At 42.3% G+C, this 22746-nt stretch overlaps 1 protein-coding gene across 4 annotated transcripts in view; it reads left to right on the top strand.

Moving 5' to 3' along the window:
• The window catches only part of LOC126253638 (atrophin-1), a 154266-nt gene that overhangs the window by 64717 nt on the left and 66803 nt on the right, over window positions 1-22746 (top strand). For 3 of the 4 annotated variants that reach the window (XM_049955125.1, XM_049955127.1, XM_049955128.1), the window contains one exon: window positions 15676-15842. In XM_049955125.1, the coding sequence (XP_049811082.1) occupies window positions 15676-15842 (167 nt within the window). The remainder of the gene's footprint in view (window positions 1-15675; window positions 15843-22746) is intronic. The other variant, XM_049955126.1, reaches the window with a different exon arrangement.

Raw genomic sequence — 22746 nt, 5'->3', positions numbered from 1 at the left:
CCCAAGGCAGTGTCCTCAGTATCACTTTGTTTGCCATCGCTATCAATGGCATTTTCTTGAAAGTCAGGTACCATGTCAAATGCTCTTTGTTTGTGGATGACTTTGCAATCTTCTACTCTTCCTCTGATTTTAAGACGATGACAAGGCGGCTACAGATGGCCATTAGGAGGCTGGAAACCTTTGCCGAGACAACTGGTTTTCGGTTCTCACCTGAGAAGGCTCTGTGTCAATTTTAACTGTGCTCGTTGGCATTTTAACCAACCAGTGCTTACAATGGGGGACTGTATTTTACATTTTCAAGACATTGTGCGATTTTTGGGTTTATTATTTGACTTGAAATTAACATAGCTCCCACACCTGAAAGACCTACGAGGAAAGGGCTTCCAGTCATTGAACATTTTGAAATGCCTTGGTGGAAAAACATGGGGAGCAGACAGGTCCCGCCTCCTGCAGTTTTATAGGGCATTTGTTCAATCATACTTAGACTGTGGAAGTGTTGTCTATGGATCACCCCGTCCTTCTTACCTCCGGATGTTAGATGCTGTCTACCATGAGGGCATTCAAATATCGACTAGAGCCTTTTGGACCAGCCCAGTTCAGAGTCTGGTGCAGAGGCTCGTGAACCAACACTTTGGATTCAGTGACGTATCCTTTTGGCTCGAAAGGCACTGAAAATCTCAGCCTCACCTCAGTCTTTGGCATTTAGTTTAGTGATCCAACCCACATTCGAACGACTGTTCAGGAATCGGCCCCAAGCAACCAAGCCATTTGGTATACGTGCTACAGACTGTCTCAAGGATCTGGATTTCTCGGTCATGAAAATACATACCCAGGGATGGAACACACTGCCGCCTTGGTGTCTTCAGAGGCCCGAAGTGATTTTAAGCTTGACACAGCACAAGAAAAGTTGTACTCCAGATTTGGTTTCTACAACTTTGTTTTCGTCTATTTTAAGTACACACACCATAGTTTTTATCATTATTTATACAGATGGATCCCAGCAGGAAAAGGCTCTTGGTTGTTCTGCTGTTTTACTTGATAGGGTTTTTAAAATGCGTCTTCCAGAACAACTTACAAATTATGATGCCGAGTTATGTGGCATTTTGATGGCACTGGAGAGGGTTCACAAGACATTACCATACGGTTTTTCTTGTCTGTTCCAACTCTTAGTGCACTGCAAGCACTTCACCAAATGTATTCTGTTGACCTGCTGATTCAGTTCATCCATGACTCCTTACAGCAGCTCCAGCACAGTGGCTAGGTGGTGATCTTTTGCTGGGTACCTGGCCACATTGGGATACAGGGTAACAACATGGCTGGCAAAGTTGCCAAGAAAGCATGTTGGGGTAGTGCTGTCCATCAGTGCCCCATCCCGTTGCACGCCATTATCTCATTTTCTGACAGATGCATCATGCGTCAGTGGGAGACTGAATGGTTGCAGGTCACAGACAACAAACTGCGGTCGCTCAAATCGACCACAAAGGCTTGATGGACTTCATGTCAGCCTTACCGCTGGAAGGAGGTTTTGTTTACCAGCCTGTGCATCGGGCGTAGCCCTTTCCTCCTCTGATGAGAGGATCCACCATTCTGTGAAGTTTGTGGTGTGCCACTTTCAGTTCAGCACATTGTGGCTACCTGTGTCCTGTATACTGATATTAGGGCAGCCTTCGGTCTCGCAGGAGATCCCACCATTCTCGCAGATAGATACCAGTGTTAAAAGATTGGTGAAATTTTGTGAACTGTCAGGCCTCCACATCTACTCCTAAGCCACTGGACCGATTTCAACTAAACTTGGTACACATACACCGTACTGCCAGGCAAAAATTGCTGTGGGAGTAAGAACCACCTACCTATCAAAGGAGTGGGGTTTGGGTGAAAAAGCATAGCCTGCAGTGCCCGAATTCCCAGACTTTATTCATCCAGTATTTGAGAATGAGAGTGCATAGCAACTTGCAATAAACTTTACACATAATTTCAAATCTTAATAAAATTCCTGCAGCAGATGATAGGAAAAATGTTTAGTGCTTACTACTTTACCACAATTGATGCAGTAAAAGTAATGCACGAGGTATGACGTAATTTATTAATCCTTTACTACTTACTGTATTGGTGATACATTTTGCACACAGTGTGAGCATATACCACTGAAGGCAAGTGACTCACATTTCAGGTGATTAGGTGTCATGAGCATTGAAGACAAGACCAGGTACTGCGTGGTATGGGCGTGGACTCACAACTGTAAATAAATACCTGAGCAATGCCAGGTTCTCTTCTAGTTGCTTAATAAATTCTGTTTGTACAGTCCCTGAGAATTGCACTTGAAGCACTGCTGCAAAAAAATGGTTGCAGTTTATGGTTGGTGAATATAGTGAAATCCTGTCTCCAATGATGCCAAGAGGTGCCTGATGGCTTTGTAAACTGCCCGCTCTGTCATATGCACTAAAAGTGTTGCATTGACTTATATTTTCTTTACCTGTTTTGGGAGCCTGTTGCATTTCCAGTGATAAAGCAACACTCACTTCACCTTAAGCTTTGGTGCCTGACAGTGCTGCCATAAGAGGTCCTTACAGTTTCCCTTCTGTGGCAGGTGTCGGTGGTAACAATTTAGGAAGTGGCACGTTCTGTGTAAATGCTATCATAAATGGAGAAGTTCCTGATGCAACCAAATATCCCAAAAAGACTACTTAGTTTTGTCCTAGCACACACTTCCTGGTATTTATGGTTACACCAGTCATTGCATCCACAGGACACCTGTCTCAAATGCTCTGCACATTCGCTTGCTGTTTCAGGAAAACTCAATTTATCATCAGTGTAAGCAAAACAGAAATGTAGCCCACACAAAACTTGGTCAAGAAATGGTTGCCACATCTGGGCTAAGTTTTTAAATCCAAAAGACATATAATAATATTAAAGACCAGAAGGTGAATTATGATAATCTTGGGTATGTCATCTGCTGCTTGTGGAATAAGCTCTCCCTCCAGGGGGTCCACAACTCTTTTGTAAGATACGTGCGTAGTGAGCACGGGACCCCGAGCTAGTGTGGCTCTCTTTCCTTTCCGGGCTGCATACCTTCCTTTTTCACATCTTCTGCCCCCCCCCCTCGTCTTCCCCCCCCTCATCATCCGCCCCCACCCCAATCTTCCGCCCCCCCCCCCCACCTCCGTCTCTTCCCTTCTCTTTCTCCCCCTGTGGGAGTATGTTTAGTGCCTACGTCCGGAGACGGATGTTTGAAACTGTAAAACAGTCTCTCGTCTTCACTTTCTCTGGTGGCAAGTCTCTGTCCTTCCTTTGTCCTTCGTTTGTTCCTTCTCTTTTCCGTACCTCTTCTCTTTAACCTCTTCTCCGCTGTGGCACTTGAAACCTCTCTTCTTTCTTTTCCTTTCCTTTTCTTTTCTTTGTTCCTCCCTTTCTTTTTTTTTTCCTCCCTGTGCGTGTCTAAAGGCGACCCACGTGTAGCCGGTGACGGGGTAACGTGTAATTCCCCACCCTGGGTAGACAGGTAGGACACGTACGTACTCCCTGGTAACGGCCAGGCCCATGAAGGGGTGATTACCCGAGCTGGTAACTTCCGAAAGTGCCGATTCGTCCCTCCGTCTGTTTCTCGGGAGGTGTGACCTGAGATGTGAACCATCACCTAAGGCGGGAGTGCCCTCAGAGAGGCCCCCCACAAGGAAGGAGCGCGCTATTGGAGATGCTGGTGATCGTGGGGGATACTTCCGCAATGGTTTCCTCATTATCTACTATGTCTGCTCACAAGCGAAAGTTAAATGAGTCTCAGCTACGGACAATTCTTCCATCAGTGCCGCAGTTCCTTGTTGTTTCTCGGTCGGATGAAGGTCAAGACTTCTCCACAGTCAACCCTTTCATTATTCAGAAAGCTGCTGACGCAGTTGCAGGTCCTGTAAAGTCTTGTTCCCGATTATGAAATGGCACCTTGTTGTTAATCTGTCAGTGCCCTCCAGGCACAAAAATTGCTGCATACTTCACTGCTACGCACCTTCCTTGTCTGGGTGGAAGTGCACCGCACTTCAAATTCATCATGTGGCGTGGTTTATACACACTCCCTCGATGGATGGTCCGATGAGGAAATTCACAACTACCTGTCTAACCAGGGCGTAACGGCTCTTCATCAAGTCATGAAAAGGGTTGACAAGGACTTGGTTCCAACCCGTACTGTCTTCTTGACATTTGGCAGTTCAACTTCCATCGAACATAAAAGCAGGCTATGAGATAATTTCCATTCGCCCTTACATCCCAAACCCTACGTGTTACTATCGGTGTCAGTGGTTCAGATCATACCAGCCAGTCATGTTCCAATCCGGCCAAATGCGTTAAGTGTGGCAAGGATGCCCATGAGGATGCATGTCCACCTCCATCCCCTTGTTGCATCAACTGTATGGGTGACCACGCAGCTTCCTTCAGAGATTGCCCCATTTTCATAGACGAACGGCTCATTCAGGAAATCAGAGTGAAGGAAAAGGTGTCGAACTATGCAGCTCGAAAGTTATTCACCAGTCGAAAGCCCACTGTGCCTCACGCAGGTAAATACAGCACTGTCCTTGCCTCTCCTTAGCCTACAAAGGAGGCAGCCACACATACATGTGATCTCACCTTTAGTGCCACGGTCGTCAGATTGGCCAGTGCAAATATCATCTGTTCAACCTCCCCACTATCACCTGCTCACTCTATGGCTCACCCTTCATCGGGTTCTGCTAAATCACAAGCCCCAAAATCAGACACCCAGACTTCCAAAAAAAGAGCTTACTTGTGAAGATTTTTTACGTACCCCGACTTCACAACCATAGATTCCACCCTCATCTCAATGCCCTGTTTCCAAGAAGGCTAATAAGAAACCCAGTTCCTCTCCTTCTCCGCCACAGTGTGTCTCATCTACAACACCACCTGGCGGTAACTGCCCTCGGCCGTCTTCTGTGTCGCCAAGGCGCACTGCTGGCAGCCGATCAACCAGTCGATCACTGGTGGCAGGAGCTGCTCCCGAACAACCTGTGGATCAGGATCTTCTGCCTTTGGCTGAATGCCGTTCCACACTGTCAGCCGCCGGCTCTGAGCAGTCGTTGAGGGCAACCTTGACCGCATTCTTCCCTTTTCTGTCCACCCTATGTCCATTATCCATTGGAATATCCGCGGTATTTGAGCCAATCAGGATGAATTGTCGATCCTCTTAAGATCCTACTCGCCGGTCATTTTCTGTCTTCAGGAAACAAAGCTGCGTCCCCACGATCACTTTGTTTTCCCTCATTCTCAGTCAGTCTGATTTGATCTCCCCTCTGTTGATGGCACTCCAGCACATGGAGGACTCATGATTCTTCTCCATGATACTGTCCCTTATCACCCAAACCCCTTAAACAGTTCCTTCCAAGCTGTTGCTGTCCGTCTTTTCCTTTCTGGATACACCTTCTCTCTTGTACTGTATACATTCCATCGTCCACACCAATGACTAGAGCTGATCTCCTTCATCTTCTTGGTCAGCTTCCGCTCCCCTATTTGCTGGTTGGGGACTTCAATGCCCACCACCCACTTTGGGGATCTCTGCGTCCTTGTCCACGCGGCTCACTATTGATAGATGTCTTCCACCAAGTGGATCTTGTTTGCCTCAACACTGGGGACCCTACATTTTTGTCTTCCTCCATGACAAATTTCTCTCATTTGGACGTTTCGGTTGGTACTGTTCCGCTAGCTCGGCGTTTTGAATGGTTTGTTCTTGCTGATACAAACTTGAGTGACCACTTTGCGTGTGTCCTTAGATGCAGCCAAAACTGCCATATATGCGCCCGAGACGCTGGAATTTTGCCCAAGCCGATTGGACACTTTTATCATCTCTAGCGACATTCGATGACTGTCACTTTCCTAGTGTCGACGATGAGGTCACTCATATTACAGAAGTTATTCTTACAGCTGTGAAATGTTCAATACCTCGCCCCTCTGATATGCCCCGGCACCCCCCAGTTCCTTGGTGGACAAGGCGTGCTGTGACACAATACATGAACGGTGGCGTGCTCTTCGCATTTTCCGCCACCATCCTACTTCGGCCAACTGTGTCCAGTGTGCGATGCTGTCGCATTATCCGCGATAGCAAGAAGGCTAGCTGGGACTTCTTTACTGGCTCATTTAACACCTTCACTCCCTCCTCGGAAGTTTGGAGTCAGATTCGACGGTTATCTGGTGCGCCTAGTTTCTACACGGTCTCTGGTCTCACTGTCGCGCATGATACCTGTCACAATTTCTAACTCATTGGGTGTACACTTTGCTGAGATTTTGAGCTCTTCAATTTACCCACCAGATTTTCTCCCGAAGAAACGTGCAGCAGAAGTGCGACCTCTTGCTTTCTCCTCTCAAAATCACGAAAGCTATAATACTGTTTTCTCCATGCGGGAACTCCAACACGCATTCTCTTCTTCTCGCTCTTCCACCCCAGGACCAGATGGTATCCACATCCAAATGTTGCTGCATTTATCATACAATAGTCTGTGCTACCTCCTTCACCTTTATAATTGAATTCGGACCGACAGTACTTTTCCCAGATGATGGCGGGAAGCTATCGTCGTTCGTGTTCTGAAACCTGGAAAGGACAAATATCTACCCTCTAGCTATCGCCCCATTTCTCTCACGAGTAGCGTATGTAAGGGTTTGGAGCGTATGGTGAATTGCCGTTTAGCCTAGTGGCTGGAGTCCTGAAGCCTTTAAACACCTGCCCAATGCGGTTTCCGAAAGCATCGTTCTGCTGTTGACCATCTTGTTGCTCTCTCCACTTATATCATGAATAATTTTCTCAGGAAACGCCAAACAGTAGCAATATTTTTTGATCTGGAGAGAGCATACGATACCTGCTGGAGGACAGGCATCCTCCGCACACTGTTCTCTTGGGACTTTCGAGGTCGGCTGCCCCTTTTTCTTCGTGAATCTATGGTAGAGCACACTTTTAAAGTGCGGGTGAACACTACTTTCTCCCGTACTTTCTCTCAAGAAAACGGGGTACCCCAGGGCTCTGTGCTAAGTGTTGTACTGTTTGCCATTGCCATAAATCCAATTATAGATTGTCTCCTTCCCGATGTCTCGGGCTCCCTCTTTGTGGACGATTTTGTGATCTACTACAGCTCTCAACGGACCAGCATTCTTGAATGGTGTCTTCAAGGATGTCTCAATCGCCTCCACTCTTGCAGCATCAAAACCGGCTTTCACTTTTCTCCCAGTAAGACAGTTTGTGTCAATTTTTGGTATCGTATGGAGTTTCTTCCGCTTTCCTTACATCTAAGCCCTGTCAACCTTCCGTTCGCGGACGTCGCTAAATTCTTGGGTCTTATGTTTGACAGAAAACTGTGCTGGTCCTCCCACGTCTCCTATCTTTCTGCTTGCTGTCTGCGATCCCTCAACACCCTCTGTGTCCTGAATGGTACCTCCTGGGGAGAGGACCAAGTGGTCCTTCTCCGCCTCTATCACACCTTAGTGCACTAGAAATTGGACTATGGAAGCATAGTTTACTCCTCTGCTCAGCTGTCTATTCTTCGGCGTCTCGACTCTGTCCACTGTTGTGACTTGGCAAGACAGCCAAGCCACTATGAGAGGAAGCCGAAAGGCATGCGTTTCAGCTCACGCAGGCTGGCGTGAGGTCTGTAACAGTTAAAGGAATAAAGACTAGCAAAATAGGTACATAGCTTCTGGAATACTTAACTTTAATCCATAATTGGTGAACATCGGTCTGACGGTACATGCATCACAAGATAAATAGCAAATGATAATGGCGCCTTGCTAGGTCGTAGCAAATGACGTAGATGAAGGCTATGCTAAATATCGTCTCGGCAAATGAGAGCGTAATTTGTCAGTGAACAGTCGCTAGCAAAGTCGGCTGTACAACTGGGGCGAGTGCTAGGAAGTCTCTCTAGACCTGCCGTGTGGCGGCGCTCGGTCTGCAATCACTGACAGTGGCGACACGCGGGTCCGACGTATACTAACGGACCGCGGCCGATTTAAAGGCTACCACCTAGCAAGTGTGGTGTCTGGCGGTGACACCACATCCACCACTGTGGATTACGTTTAGTGCCTCCACTTGCTCCACTTGGGGGGCGTCTCTGTGACATTCCTCTGGATCCCAGGACATGTTGGTATCTGTGGAAATGAGGCAGCCGATATAGCGGCCAAGGCTGCAGTCTCTCTTCTTCATCCTGCTGTTCGCATGGTTCCCTTCGCCGATTTACGGAGTATTTTATGTCGTCATGTTACTCTTTTTATGGCACGCACATTGTCGACACTTCCCAATAATAAATTTCGGGATGTGAAAGTTCTTACCTGTGCTTGGACCTCTTCCTCCCGAACTCGTCGTCTGGAGGAGGTAATTTTAACTAGACTCCGGATAGGGCACTGTCTTTTTTTAGCCATCGACATCTTTCAAGTGGCGATCCTCCCCCGCTCCCCCGCTTTGTCCCCACTGCTCTCAACTGTGGATGGTGAGACACCTTTTACTTGAGTGCCCCTATTTTACTCCGTTACGCACCTGTCTACAGCTGTCGCCTGATATATCTTCCATTTTAGCAGATGACACGCACTCAGCCGATCGCTTTCTCGAGTTTATTAGTGTCAGTGAGATGATGTCAGTCATTTGAAGCTCTTTTTGGGGACAAACAACCCTCCCTTCTATAGTGGTTTTTTAAGCTTTCCTTCAGTTTTTTGTTCCCCCCTTTTTTTGAGTTTCGCCCCCCATTGCTGCTAGTTTCTGGTTTTTTTTACCTTTTCCTAAGTCACAGACCAGGTGCTAATGACCGTGGCAGTTTTGTGCCCTAAAACCATAACAGATAAGCTCTTGCACAATCTACTGTTGATGGGATTGTGGTCTTCAGTGCGATGCAGGTTCCCGATGCTACGGTATCCTGTGCAAGCCTCATCATCTCCAAATAACGAATGCAACCTGAGTACTTCTCAATTTCCTTGCTGTATTCATATCTCTCTCTCTCTCTCTCTCTCTCTCTCTCTCTCTCTCTCTCTCTCTCTCCCCCCCCCCCTCCCCCCCACAAATACTAAATGGGTGATGGGTGATCTATTGATGCCTTGGAATGTGTCCTGTCAACTGATACCTTCTACTAAATGTGTGATCTATTGATGCCTTGGAATGTGTCCTGTCAACTGATACCTTCTTTTAGTCAGGTTATGCCACAAATGTTCCTCTCTCATTCTATTCAGTACCACCTCATTAGTTATGAGATACCCATTTAATATTCATCTTTCTTCTGTAGCACTGCATTCTGTTCTTGTCTAAACTGTTTATTGACCATGTCTTGCTTCCATACATCACTACACTCTGCACAAATAATTTCAGAAAAAACTTTTTGTCTCTTAAATCTATAGTCAGTGTTAACTAGTTTGTCTTCTTCAGAAACACTTTTCTTAACATCACCAGTCTACATTTTATATCTTCTCTACTCCAACCATCATGTTACATTGCTGCCAAAATAGCAAAACTCGTCTCGTTTTCTAACCTAATTCCCTCAGCATCACCCGATTTAATTTGACGACATTCCGTTAGCGTTTTTGGCTTTAGTTGATGTTCATCTTATATCCTCCTTTCAGGACACTAATCATTCTGTTCAGTTACACATGTCCTGATCGTAATCGTTGCTACAGTTTTACATTTGCTTACTGTCAGTGGGTACTTTTAAAACTTCATATTCCATTCATCTAATGTTCCCTGTACCTGTAGGTCTGTGTGTCTCTCCGGATGGCTACATCATTAGCAAAGGCTAAAGCATTGAGATCACCATTTCCTGTCACCTTGATTTCTTTTATAATCATGTCCATAAGTGCAATTAAAAAATTATTGGGGAAGCTGTAGTACACTGCTGGGTTCCTCTGTCCTGAACCAATATAATCTGCCGTTACCCACTTGTACACAACTTCTGCAGCCTTCACATAGCATTTGCACGTTTCTCATTAGTTTTTCTGAGCACTCCCAGATACTTCCACTTTGGCACACTGTCATATGCATTTTCCATATCCAGGAATACACTTATGAGAACTTCACTTGCTTTCCCATTACCTCAGTGCAAATATGAGGCCTGTTGTTCTACTGAATCCATATTGTTCCTCTTCAAACTGATTTTTTTTATGATGATCTTAATGTCTTAAGATTCCTCTATAGTTAGAACAGTTCCTCTTTTTTCCTTTCGTGAACTTTGGTATTATAATCCCCTTCTTTGTCATCTGGTACTTTTTCCTTCCAATTGACTCCCAGCATTCGATGTATTCATTGTATTCTTTGGATGCCTGCTGGCTTGTTCCTGTCTACAGTCAGTTCATCTAGTCTGGCTGGTTTGCCTCCTCTCAGTTACTGAAAGTCATTTTCTGTCTCTTCACAGGTAATAGGTGGTTATTCCATTTCAAGTTCTGATAACTCCTTTGTCCTGTTTCTCTTTCATTATCCCCTTGCCAGACAGTAAAGCATTGTGGTGTTCTTAAAAAATCTCTGATCCGTTCTGCAACTTGGACTTTACTCTGTTTCTCTTTCTATCACTTTCCTGCTTGCACTATCTGACCTTTTACTTTCTACCAAAGCAGTGTAGCATTTTATTGCTTCCATTGCTGTCTAGTATCAGTCATCAGCCTTAATTTGAGGAAACACATTCTAAGAATGTTTGTTTGGGGCACAGCATTGTACAAAAGTGAACTGTGGACTGTGTGAAAACCAGAAAAGGAAGATAAGACATACGTTAAGACATAAAGGAGTAAAAATTTTGAGTGCTTAGTGTTGCGCAGCTTTTATATTTGTTAAAGAACACACACATCATGATGGTCATCAAAAGAATTTATAACTAAAATACATGTCATTGACAGAGATATACATAATGTTAGTAGACTTTTTTTTGCTATTATATATACAGTTGCTCTGTCGGAGAAACATATGTGCAGTTGTTTGTTTCTCTGTATCAGATGCCACTGGCCGTAGGTTATACACCTGAATGATGGTTTGGATAAAACATTTCAATTGCAGCTCATGGTGTGTAGGATATGTCCTTGACTCAAGGAGTAACTTCACAGTACTTAGGAGAGGATTAAAAGTGTAGGAAAAGACACAGTGGAATATTTGCAACAAATAATTAATTATTAGGCACAATTGCTGTCCGGAGATAGATGCCTGTACAGGAGAGGAATCATGATGAATAGCATTAAAACCTCCCCCCCTCTCTCTCCCTCCCCCCCCCTCTCGCCCCCTCTCTCCCTCCCCGTCCCCCTCCCCCCCCCAAATGGAGAGGTTAGGCAATGAATCTGTTTGCCAGAGATTTCACCGCTGACACAGAAGAGACTTATTTATGAAGGGAAATGAGAGATCTTTAAAATATAGAAAATGTATAATCTGTAAGCAAATTTACTTACATGAGCAACAGATTAAACTACATACATGATTGATTTGGTCAGTATTGCAGATTTAAAGCCTGTATAAAATCCACAGTACTGTACCTTGTGGTACCAACTACAGTATCCATAAGCAGCACCTTGTTGCTATAAAATTTGGGTTACATGAATATTTGCTCTGTGTGATTATGGTGATACGATAAAACACATTCTTTGAAAGGTCATTTTACTGCAAGCTCTGTCTAGTAAATTGCAATGAATTTGTATGTTTTTTCGTACACATTGAGGTGAGATGGCTATCAGAAGGAAAGGATTTGTGAACTTTTTGATAAGTCAGTAGTTTATATGGCCGATATGCTAAAGCTTTTGTAACTGAATTGGAGCATGTTGTCTTGAAGTTGCCCGTCTTGCAGATACAGAGTGTGTTCCATAAGTAATGCGACCAATTTTTTTCTGACGCAACGGTACACCACAGCGTGTTGTAACTGGCTGGGATAAGTGGACGGGGGTGTTAGCTTCAAAATGCTTTACGTCTCATTCGGCTGCGAGCTGCTGGAGAGTCAGGACATGCATTTTTGTCAACCCCATTTTGAGTTTATGTAACATGGTACAATGGATCATTCTGTATAGCAATGGTACACTATCAAATTTTGCATTAAACCTGGGAAGTCCGCCACCAAAAAGTTTCCATTACTTCAGCATGCCTTTGGGACTGATTGCTTGTCCAAATCACAAGTTTTCCGATGGCACAATTCGTTCATGGAGGGCCGAGAGGAGATCAGACGAACCTCGCAGTGGACGGCCATCAACTGCACGATTCGACGAAAATGTAACGCGTGTGTGCGATTGTTTGAACTCTAACAGACGGCTGAGCCTTCAATTGACAGCACAAACTCTAAACATGTCAAAAACAACCGTTTTCCGCATTGTGACTGAAGATTTGAACATGAGGAAGGTGTGTGCCAAACTCGTCCCAAAAGTGTTGACCAACGGAGACAAGCACATGCGAGTGCTTCGGTGCCAAGAAATGTTGGAAATGTGTGAAAATGATCCTCATTTTTTAAACTCTGTTACCACTAGTGATGAGTCGTGGCTTTTTGAGTACGACCCTGAGACAAAAAGGCAGAGTTCAGAGTGGCACACCCCATCGTTGCCCCGTCCCAAGAAGGCACGCATGAGTAAGTCCAGGATCAAAACCATGCTCATTGTCTTCTTTGACGTCAGAGGCATTGTCCACCGCGAATTCGTACCTACCGGGACTACAGTGAACTCAGCTTTCTACTTGGAAGTGCTCAAAAGACTGAAAAGGAGGGTCTCGCGCTGCCAAAGCGACATCAAGGACACGTGGTAAGTTCACCATGACAACGTGCCAAGTCACAGCGCCTTCATTGTCAATGACTTCCTTGCCAGGACAAGGACCCCATTGGTTCCCCAGCCTCCCTAAAGTCCTGACCTGGCTCCTCCTGACTTTTTTTTTTGTTTCCTCGGTTAAATGGAGTCATGAAAAGAAAACATTGGGACATGATTGAAAGCATCCAGGCACATGTTACATCAACTCTAAAGGACATTCTGGAAAAAGGCATTCCAGGATACCTTCCAGGCATGGAAACACCGCCTCCAAAAGTGTATCGACGTAAGAGGGTGCTATTTTGAAAATTTTTGATTATTTGTACGAATAAATTCAATAAATGATTTTTTATGAATTTGGTCGCATTACTTATGGAACGCACATTGTATATTTGAAAAAGTAAATGAGGTCACCTTAAAGCTGCAGACACGCAATGAATTTCATTCAGGATAAATGTATAAAATTTTAATTCATTGTTAAACTGAACATTCACACTCATAACTTGAGTCAGTATGAACTAAGTCTCTTTCCGTATCTGAAAGAAATGTCTGAAATTTTGGCCCTGTCGTTGCGTTCATACCTAAATGCTTTTTGGGCACAACTCAAACAAGAGAGATAAACTACAATTCATGATATATGTATCCTTGACATACCAAATTGGGTACTCAAACCATTTTCCCAAGATGCTGGACAGTATGTGATGTAGACCGTACTTTGTTCGTAAAATTATACAGCAAGATCAGTGTTAGCTGCTGGTAACATTGTGCAACCTTTCTTAATATTATGATGTGCTTGACGCTTAGTGTTAGTGCTCACATATACTTGAGGAATACATAGTTCATTTGTTTTGGTTTTCTTCTGAATGTTTTTTAGTAGTTAAATTCATATTAGATATTTTTTGTAATTGTATATCCTTATATATAAAATTCTTGTGTAACAGTGTTAGTTGCCATACTCATCCGAAATGGCTCGATCGATTCTGATGAAATTTTACATGTATATTCGATACGTCTGAGAATTGGTTGTAATATATTTTTCGTACCCCTAAGTGATAAGGGTGGTCCACTCCAAAAAAAAAATTCTAATTTTTTGGACAGAAATTTTTATTTTTTTATGATGTGGTATTACAAGGTACACGCAACTCTAAGTTTTGACCCTTCTGCCACCAACCCCTATTTTTTAATAGCGATTTTAGTAATTTAATAATGTTCAACTCCTTTCGATAACTGATCACGTGATCAGTTATCCCCGCCAGGTGTCTACCGGTGATAGTCTTTCACTATTCGATAGATAGGTAATTGAAGAAAACATACCAAAAGCAACGACTCAAATATCCCTGTTTGAATCGACATAACTAGACAGAGAAGTTTAACTAGGTAGCACGCGTCATTCGCTAAACTGACATTTAGGCCTAGCGCACACGCATCGATTTTTATCGTACGGAAATATATCGTACGATCAAATTCATTTAGTGGAACAAAGAAGTTCTTATGCTCTCCTTTGTTCCTCTAAAAGAATTTAATCGTACTATAAAGATTTTCAGAGGCGGAACAAAGTTCGGCGGATATAGCTAGTAAATAATAAAATTCACTTCAATATATTGGCCGGCCGAAGTGGCCGTGCGGTTAAAGGCGCTGCAGTCTGGAACCGCAAGACCGCTACGGTCGCAGGTTCGAATCCTGCCTCGGGCATGGATGTTTGTGATGTCCTTAGGTTAGTTAGGTTTAACTAGTTCTAAGTTGTAGGGGACTAATGACCTCAGCAGTTGAGTCCCATAGTGCTCAGAGCCATTTTTTTCAATATATTAATGATTTTTACCAAAGTTGTATTTGTGGATTACTGTATACACTAGTTTTTACCTTGAACTAATACTGATATTAGTTGTGAGTCACTTTCGGGAAATATTAGCATTCCTATTTTCCAACAAAGAAAATGATTTAGATTTTGTAATGGTTGTGCAGCAATTACCTTGATTAAGATACTTCAACTTCAAATAACAATGAACTCAACCACTCGCCATATAGTTCAGGTATCTAGGGGTCAATCAGCACATAAACAACACTGCAACCATTGCTGACCTTTAGAAAGTATCGTCCTTCATAGTTGGCTAACAAAAATATATACCCATTCTCAGCTGTGTTGTGCTGGCCAACTATGTTGTTCCACACTGCAGATTACTGGGGTTCTGTCAAATTGACAATTTGAGTGGGTGAGACACATAAGGAGGTTGGTGAGGAAGGCAAGGATGGTGGGAAGGAAGGTTGAGAAAAGGTATGCGTAGGCAGCAAGGGAACAGGATATGGATCTAGCAGTGGTGTGCAGTCTGGGCACAGGTTGGGGAAGAACGGTGTGGCAAATCCTGAAGTGAAAGAATGGGCTGAAAAGCTCACTTGGTGTCAGCCTCCATTCACTGCCCACTCCCAAAACCACCTCGTTCCTCTCACCCATTCCACCTGACACAAACCCTCACCCCATTTTAGCTACTAGCTATGATGATCTCAATTTGGACAAAATTGCTTTGAGCATGTGTGTTGTTGTTAGTCGGTTTACTCTGAAGGAGAATATTACCTGCAACGTCACTAACGTTTTCAATCTAGTTTACTTGCCTGTTAACTATTTTGTATGTGTATTTTACAGTCAGATATTCTAGAAGAAGAAAATAGTTTGGAAACCAGCAGTAATTTTAGTTTTGTTTACGTGCCTGTCAATCACTCAGTAGCTCTAATGTGCAGGAAGTGGTTACCTTTTGCTACCTCCATTATTTTATCCCACCCAGTACTTAACAGTACCATACAAATATTTTAACACCATAACTTTTAATGTAATATATTTCTGATATACAGGGCCTGTGGTTTATTTTTGATCATATTATGTAATGACTAGTTGGTTTCTCAGAAGTGCTTTTGTTGTGACTTAAAGAAAAAAGTAATCATAGCATAGTGTTAGAACACATTAGTGAAGTAAAGCAGTCTGTGTTCCAGCAACAGCCGCCGCAGCATATGTGCCCCAGGCAGCAGCAGCTGCTGCTGCAGCGGCGGCAGCAGCACACTCGCCCCCAGCCACGTATCCTATTTTTTACCCATGCACGGCTCAGCCCATCTACATGTCGCAGCAGTTCCAGTATCCAACTCTTGCGGTGAGTGTTATGTGTAGCTTCCATTACGACAATGTTCTTCTGTTTTTTTAATGAACACAATACTGATGAAGAAAGCAGTATTATGTAGTCACAGATTGTCATGTGCCTCTTTTAATGTGGTTTTGTGGCAGTTAGTTGTCTGTTTAAGGTGGTATCAAATATGGAAAAAAAACAATAAAGGTGAGACAAAGAAGCAGTACATATGTCGTAGAGAATAAATATCTGGCAACAAAAGCTCTTAAGTTGTGCTTCTTTACAGAATTATTTAGTATGATAGTATCAACTTTGAAAATACCAGCTGCTTTGAATCGTGATGATGAGAATACAGTGTACATAAGATTCAGTTAAAAGATTAGAAGTTTGAGGAAGAGGCAAAAAGAAAAGAAACAGATGATATGAACCATTCATAAATCATCCATTTTGTTTGAATGATGTGAGATTTTGACATTACATGTTAGAAAGCGATTGGACAAAAGATCATTGACAGTAAAATTAGCATTTCAGGAAAGGAATAATATTTAAGCCAGACAGATTGATAGTTTTCAAACTCCCACCCCACCCTGTTTTCTGTGAGGGAGGTGGCAAGGCACTGGACTCCTGTTCAGGATGACAGCAGTTGAAATCCTTGTGAAACCATCCAGCCAGATTCTGGTCTTTCATGGTTATCCTAAATCATTTAAAGCAATTGCTGAGGTGATATCTTTTAAAACGAACATGGTGTGCTTTCTTCTCCAATCTGACTTAGTGCTTAGTCTCCAATGATCTAAAAATTATGGCAGCATTAAACCCAGACCTTCGTCCTCCCGTCTCCCTTTCTTTTTAAAGCAGAAGTCTTTTTTCACATATTTACTTTTCCATGTCAGCAAATAATTGCATGATGAATCAGTGCTTAATCATAACTGACGTTTCCTAGGAGTATTTATGGTGTGGAATGAATCGAAATAAGTTGGTTTGCAGTATAGTGTGTATGTGGCTACCAAACATCTTTGGCTTAGTTGTACACCTGACCAGTTCAGTACAATTGCATAGCAATCTGCACACTTCATGGGGAGTCTTTGATCAGCAGGAGGAAATATCCTCCCACACAGTAGGAGTGAGCAGAATGTTGTTAACTGTTCATTACAAAGACTTGAGATCTGAAAACGAGGATGTTGCATGGGGACCTATTAACCAGAACTGAATGTCAGTCTTACAGTGTTCTCAGAAGAGTTAAGTTAGCAGGATCATCTGAACAATTGAAGCCCTAATAGAATGAATTTGACAGGAAGTGGTTTAAATCCTCTGACAGTGTTGCAGGTGGTGATGAAAAACGTTCAGATCCATCTGGAAGAATGGGTACATATTCATGTTTCAACTTACAGCATTTATTTTTAAAAATTAGTCACTTTTCCATTTCAAAGTATTTAATGCCTTCCTCATAATTTAAGATACTGAAAATAAAATTAGGTAAAAATGATTTTCTATTTTTACAGTCTTTTTCAGAATTATCGTTTGTTCTGCTGTTTGTCAGATACACCAGTAAAGCTGGTAACAAGTAAAGTTCTAAACAGTATTGGATTTCTTTCTCATCTTTTTGTCATGAGACCTTGTAATTTATATGACTATAAAAAAACTGCATATTTGGACTTAGTGTAAAAAAAAAAAAAACTGTGTACTGCGAAGCAGAAATTAAGAGATTTTAAATAACTTCTCCTACTGATGTATTCATAATGACTTACACTATTACACATGTGAAGATGAGCAGACATAGATGTTTCATAATCATTATATATATAGTGTACATTTGGTTAACACTTCAGGTCCAGAAAATTGCCATTTTTGTCAGTTTTTTTAAAATGTTACTGGCACAGTTTCACCTGTAAAATGGCTCTGAGCACTATGCGACTTAACTTCTGAGGTCATCAGTCGCCTAGAACTTAGAACTAATTAAACCTAACTAACCTAAGGACATCACACACATCCATGCCCGAGGCAGGATTTGAACCTGCGACCGTAGCGGTTACGCGGTTCCAGACTGAAGCGCCTTTAACCGCACGGCCACACCGGCCGGCCAGTTTCACCTGTAGCTGGCTTTTCTTTGGAAAGGTTTGGAACATTCTGGCATGCAGAGAGAGATGTTACAACAAAAGCAATATCAACTTGTATCAGTTGTGATTGTTTTGCCAATAAATTGTCTCATCTCTGAACAAATTATAGAAACCTGTGTTGGATGCTGCTCCATCAGGAGATTCATTTGTAAAAAAGAAGAGAATTTGATAAATAGAACAGAACTGAATTGTAATTGCAGCAGCAGAATCTGTTGCAGCAATACTTGGAACAGAAAACTGTAGCAGACTGCAGCTTAACTTAATAGGAATAATCTTCAGACTGTTTACACGCTGACATTTTTGTGTTCAGTCTAGGATCATTGAATTCTGCCTCTAGTGCTTCTAAAATTTCTTGCCCACTCAACAAATGCGACACATTTATAGCATAATTACAGCAAACTGGAAAACTAACAAGTAATCGCTTCATGAAACGATGCAAGCATGCAATGGTTCGGTCAGTCTCAAAACTGCAGCTGTTGTGTTTGCTACTGCATCTTTCAAAGTAATTCTAGTAATTGACAGCAGAAGGCAGTACCTTTCAAGGGACGGGTAGTGAGACATCTGGGCATTGGTCTTGTATAAAATTTTGTCTAGTTTTTGAGTGATAGGTGCCCAGCATGTTGTGAAAATTGCGGCCTGAGATATAATTGGGCACATTCCTTTGAAACAGTGTCGTAACGTGAGTAATACTCAGGTTTGGTTGCCAAAGTATTAAATATTTCTCAGAACTGCAAAGTGTAACATATCTCCAATTTCAGTGCCAGTGGTTTTAAGAGAATAGCTCTGGGTTTTTCCTTTGTTGAAATTGTGTCTTTGTTGTATTCTGCGATGTGAAGAGTATATGATGTAGGGATAGAAGAAACATGTTACCTCACCTTTAGGTAATTAGTACGGAATAAATGTTAGTCCAAACTCTATAAGTATGTGACCATCATGCTGTCTTCATAACTGAATATCATATCACACATCCAAAGTTGCAGTAGTGTACTGTTAACTGTCACTTCAAATTGGTCTAGATAAGCTGCTTCTCATGTCAGAGGGCACTGACATAGTTGTTGAGGAGGAACAGTACATTAAGATATGAAAGTCAGAAAGTAGGGAGAGTTGTAAAAGTGCTGTGTTTATTTCTGTCTCCACATTTTTATTGCACTCTTGACGTTCTGTATAACAGTGAGAACAAAAACATTTAAAAGGTACACGGTTTTTAATTTTTATTAATGAATCATTCAGAACACGTATTCTGGGTGTCCCTCTTAAGTGATCAGCTGCATGTTCTCTGGTGTTTCAGCAGGAATTTGCAATTAATTTTTGTAATGTGTAGCTCATCATGTCTTTCATGAGATGCTCAATGTCGATGGAAAGCATTGTTTTTTTCCATTTACAAGAAAAATTATTTTTAAATGGGAGTTTACATGATCAGTTTGTACAGTGGTCTCAAATTAGTCTAGTGTGATACTTTTTGAACAGTATGCATTACCGGGGACAGTAAAACACACAGAATAATCTTTACTCCAGCATTGGCTCTTCAATGCTGCCACATGCGGGCTTAAAAAGTGGTTGCCCTCGACTACATACCCTCAGAGTTGAAATATTAAAAGGTTTGGCTGGTTTCATTGTCCAGGGGCTGGAATACGTAGTTGCGCATTACAAGCCAAATACTGCTTAGCCTACAGTATACAATATAAATATACACATGAATTCAATGGTTGAAGGTTCCCAGCACTCAGCAATTGCGAATTTTGAATGTAACATAGAAGTTTATAAATGAAAGATTGCAAATTAAATAAAATCTGCAGGTACTATTTTTGACGACTTTAAATGATGAGTACAATAGCAGAAGTACCTTTTAAGAATGCCTTTTATTATTGCAAAACACTTCTTGGTGTCGATGATCCAGCAATTAAATAAAACATAAGTTGAATAACAAAGAAACAATAGATTCCTACTTCACGTAATTAGTTATGAGCAACAACATAGCTCGCAAGATATTCACTTCTAAACGCATACTACATCATCTTTGCAGAAGCCACGGAAATCTCACAAGTGCACAAGTCGGCACTACGAAATATATCAATCTCCCACGACCACGCACAAACTGCCCAACACTCTCCAAGTATTTCCTGCGACCATCCGATGCGCCTTCCCATCTAGACACCCCCCCCCCCCCCCCCAAAATCTTGTGCGACCCGATGCTCCTCCCCCACCCCTACAGTCCCTCCATTGACTTCAGTAGTCACCTACTGTAGTAACAAGTGCTGTGATTGGATAGAGTGCTCCTGCCATGTCTCCAAGCCAACACACACTCACAGACATATTGAAACACATACCAAATACTGGATTTCCATTTAAATAACTTGAAATTAAATAAATATTCCTACAGCTGGACCATAAAAATGCTCTAACACACATTATTAAATAAACACGTATCAAAGGAACAGAAGCAAAAGTAGGCCAGTAGCCTAATGTCTGTACTTTCTAAAACACAGTACATATTTTAACAATTTCTTCATGAATATTGTTGTTGTTGTTGTTGTTATGGTCTTCAGTCCAGAGACTGGTTTGATGCAGCTCTCCATGCTACCCTATCCTGTGCAAGTTTCATCATCTCCCAGTACCTGCTGCAACCTACATCCTTCTGAATCTGCTTAGTGTATTCATCTCTTGGTCTCCCTCTACGATTTTTACCCTCCACACTGCCCTCCAATACTAAATTTGTGATCCCTTGATGCCTGAGAACATGTCCTACCAACCGGTCCCTTCTTCTCGTCAAATTGTGCCACAGACTCCTCTTCTCCCCAATTCTGTTCAATACCTCCTCATTAGTTATGTGATCTACCCATCTAATCTTCAGCATTCTTCTGTAGCACCACATTTCGAAAGCTTCTATTCTCTTTTTGTGTAAAATATTTATTGTCCCCGTTTGACTTCCATACATGGCTACACTCCATACAAATACTTTCAGAAAAGACTTCCTGACACTTAAATCTATACTCGATTTTAACAAATTTCTCCTCTTCAGAAACGCTTTCCTTGCCATTGCTTGTACATTTTGTATCCTCTCTACTTCAACCATCATCAGTTATTTCGCTCCCCAAATAGCAAAACTCCTTTACTACTTTGTCTCATTTCCTAATCTAATTCCCTCAGCATCACCCTACTTAATTCGACTACATTCCATTATCCTCATTTTGCTTTTGTTGATGTTCATCTTATACCCTCCTTTCAAGACACCGACCATTCTGTTAAACTGCTCTTCCAAGTCCTTTGCTGTCTCCGACAGAATTACAATGTCATTGGCGAACCTCAAAGTATTTATTTCTTCTCCATGGATTTTAATTCTTACTCCGAATTTTTCTTTTGTTTCCTTCACTGCTTGCTCAATATACAGATTGAATAACATCGGGGAGAGGCTACAACCCTGTCTCACTCCCTTCCCAACCACTGCTTCCCTTTCATGCCCCTCGACTCCTATAACTGCCATCTGGTTTGTGTACAAATTGTAAATAGCCTTTCGCTCCCTGTATTTGACCCCTCCCACCTTCAGAATTTGAAAGAGAGTATTCCAGTCAACATTGTCAAAAGCTTTCTCTAAGTCTACAAATGCTAGAAACGTAGGTTTGCCTTTCATTAATCTATTTTCTAAGGTAAGTCGTAGGGTCAGTATTACCTCAGGTGTTCCAACATTTCTACGGAATCCAAACTGATCTTCCCTGAGGTCGGCTTCTAGCATTTTTTCCATTCGTCTGTAAAGAATTCGTTTTAGTATTTTGCAGCCGTGGCTTATTAAACTATTAGTTCGGTAATTTTCATATCTGGAATTATTATATTGTTCTTGAAGTCGAGGGTATTTCGTCGGTCTCGTACATCTTGCTCACTAGATGGTAGAATTTCGTTAGGCCTGGCTCTCCCAAGGCTGTCAGTAATCCGAATGGAATGTTGTCTACTCCTGGCACCTTGTTTCGACTTGCGTCTTTCAGCACTCTGTCAAACTCTTCACGCGGTATTGTATCTCCTATTTCATCTACATCATCTTCCATTTCCATAATATTGTCCTCGAGAACATTGCCCTTGTATAGACCCTCTACATACTCCTTCCACCTTTCTGCTTTCCCTTCTTTGCTTTGAACTTGGTTTCCATCTGAGCTCTTGATATTCATGCAAGTGATACTCCCTTCTCCAAAGGTCTCTTTAATTTTCCTGTAGGCAGTATCTATCTTACCCCTACTGAGATAAGCCTCTACATCCTTACATTTGTCCTCTAGCCATCCCTGCTTAGCCATTTAGCACTTCCTGCCGATCTCATTTTCGAGACGTTTGTATTCCTTTTTGCCTGCTTCATTTAGTGCATTTTTATATTTTCTCCTTTCATCAATTAAATTCAGTTTCTCTTCTGTTACCCAAGGATTTCTACTAGCCCTCATCTTTTTACCTTCTTGATCCTCTGCTACCTTCACTCTTTCATCTCTCAAAGCTACCCATTCCTCTTCTACTGTATTTCTTTCCCCCAGTCTTGTCAATCGTTCCCCCAGTGCTCTCTCTTTGAAGTTCTCTACAACCTGTGGGTCTTTCAGTTTATCCAGGTCCCATCTCCTCAAATTCGCAGTTTCTTCAGTTTTAATCTACAGTTCATAACCAATAGATTGTGGTCAGAGTCCACATCTGCCCCTGCAAATGTCTTACAATTTAAAACCTGGTTCCTGAATCTCTGTCTTACCATTATATACTCTTATCTGAGACCTTCCAGTATCTCCAGATTACTTCCATGTATTCAACCTTCTTTTATGATTCTTGGACCAAGTGTTAGCTATGATTAAGTT

Source organism: Schistocerca nitens, chromosome 4 (genome assembly GCF_023898315.1).
Source record: "Schistocerca nitens isolate TAMUIC-IGC-003100 chromosome 4, iqSchNite1.1, whole genome shotgun sequence".
Lineage (NCBI taxonomy): Eukaryota > Metazoa > Arthropoda > Insecta > Orthoptera > Acrididae > Schistocerca > Schistocerca nitens.
The sequence above is the reverse complement of the archived record's forward strand: the minus strand, read 5'-3'. Positions and strand labels throughout refer to the sequence as shown.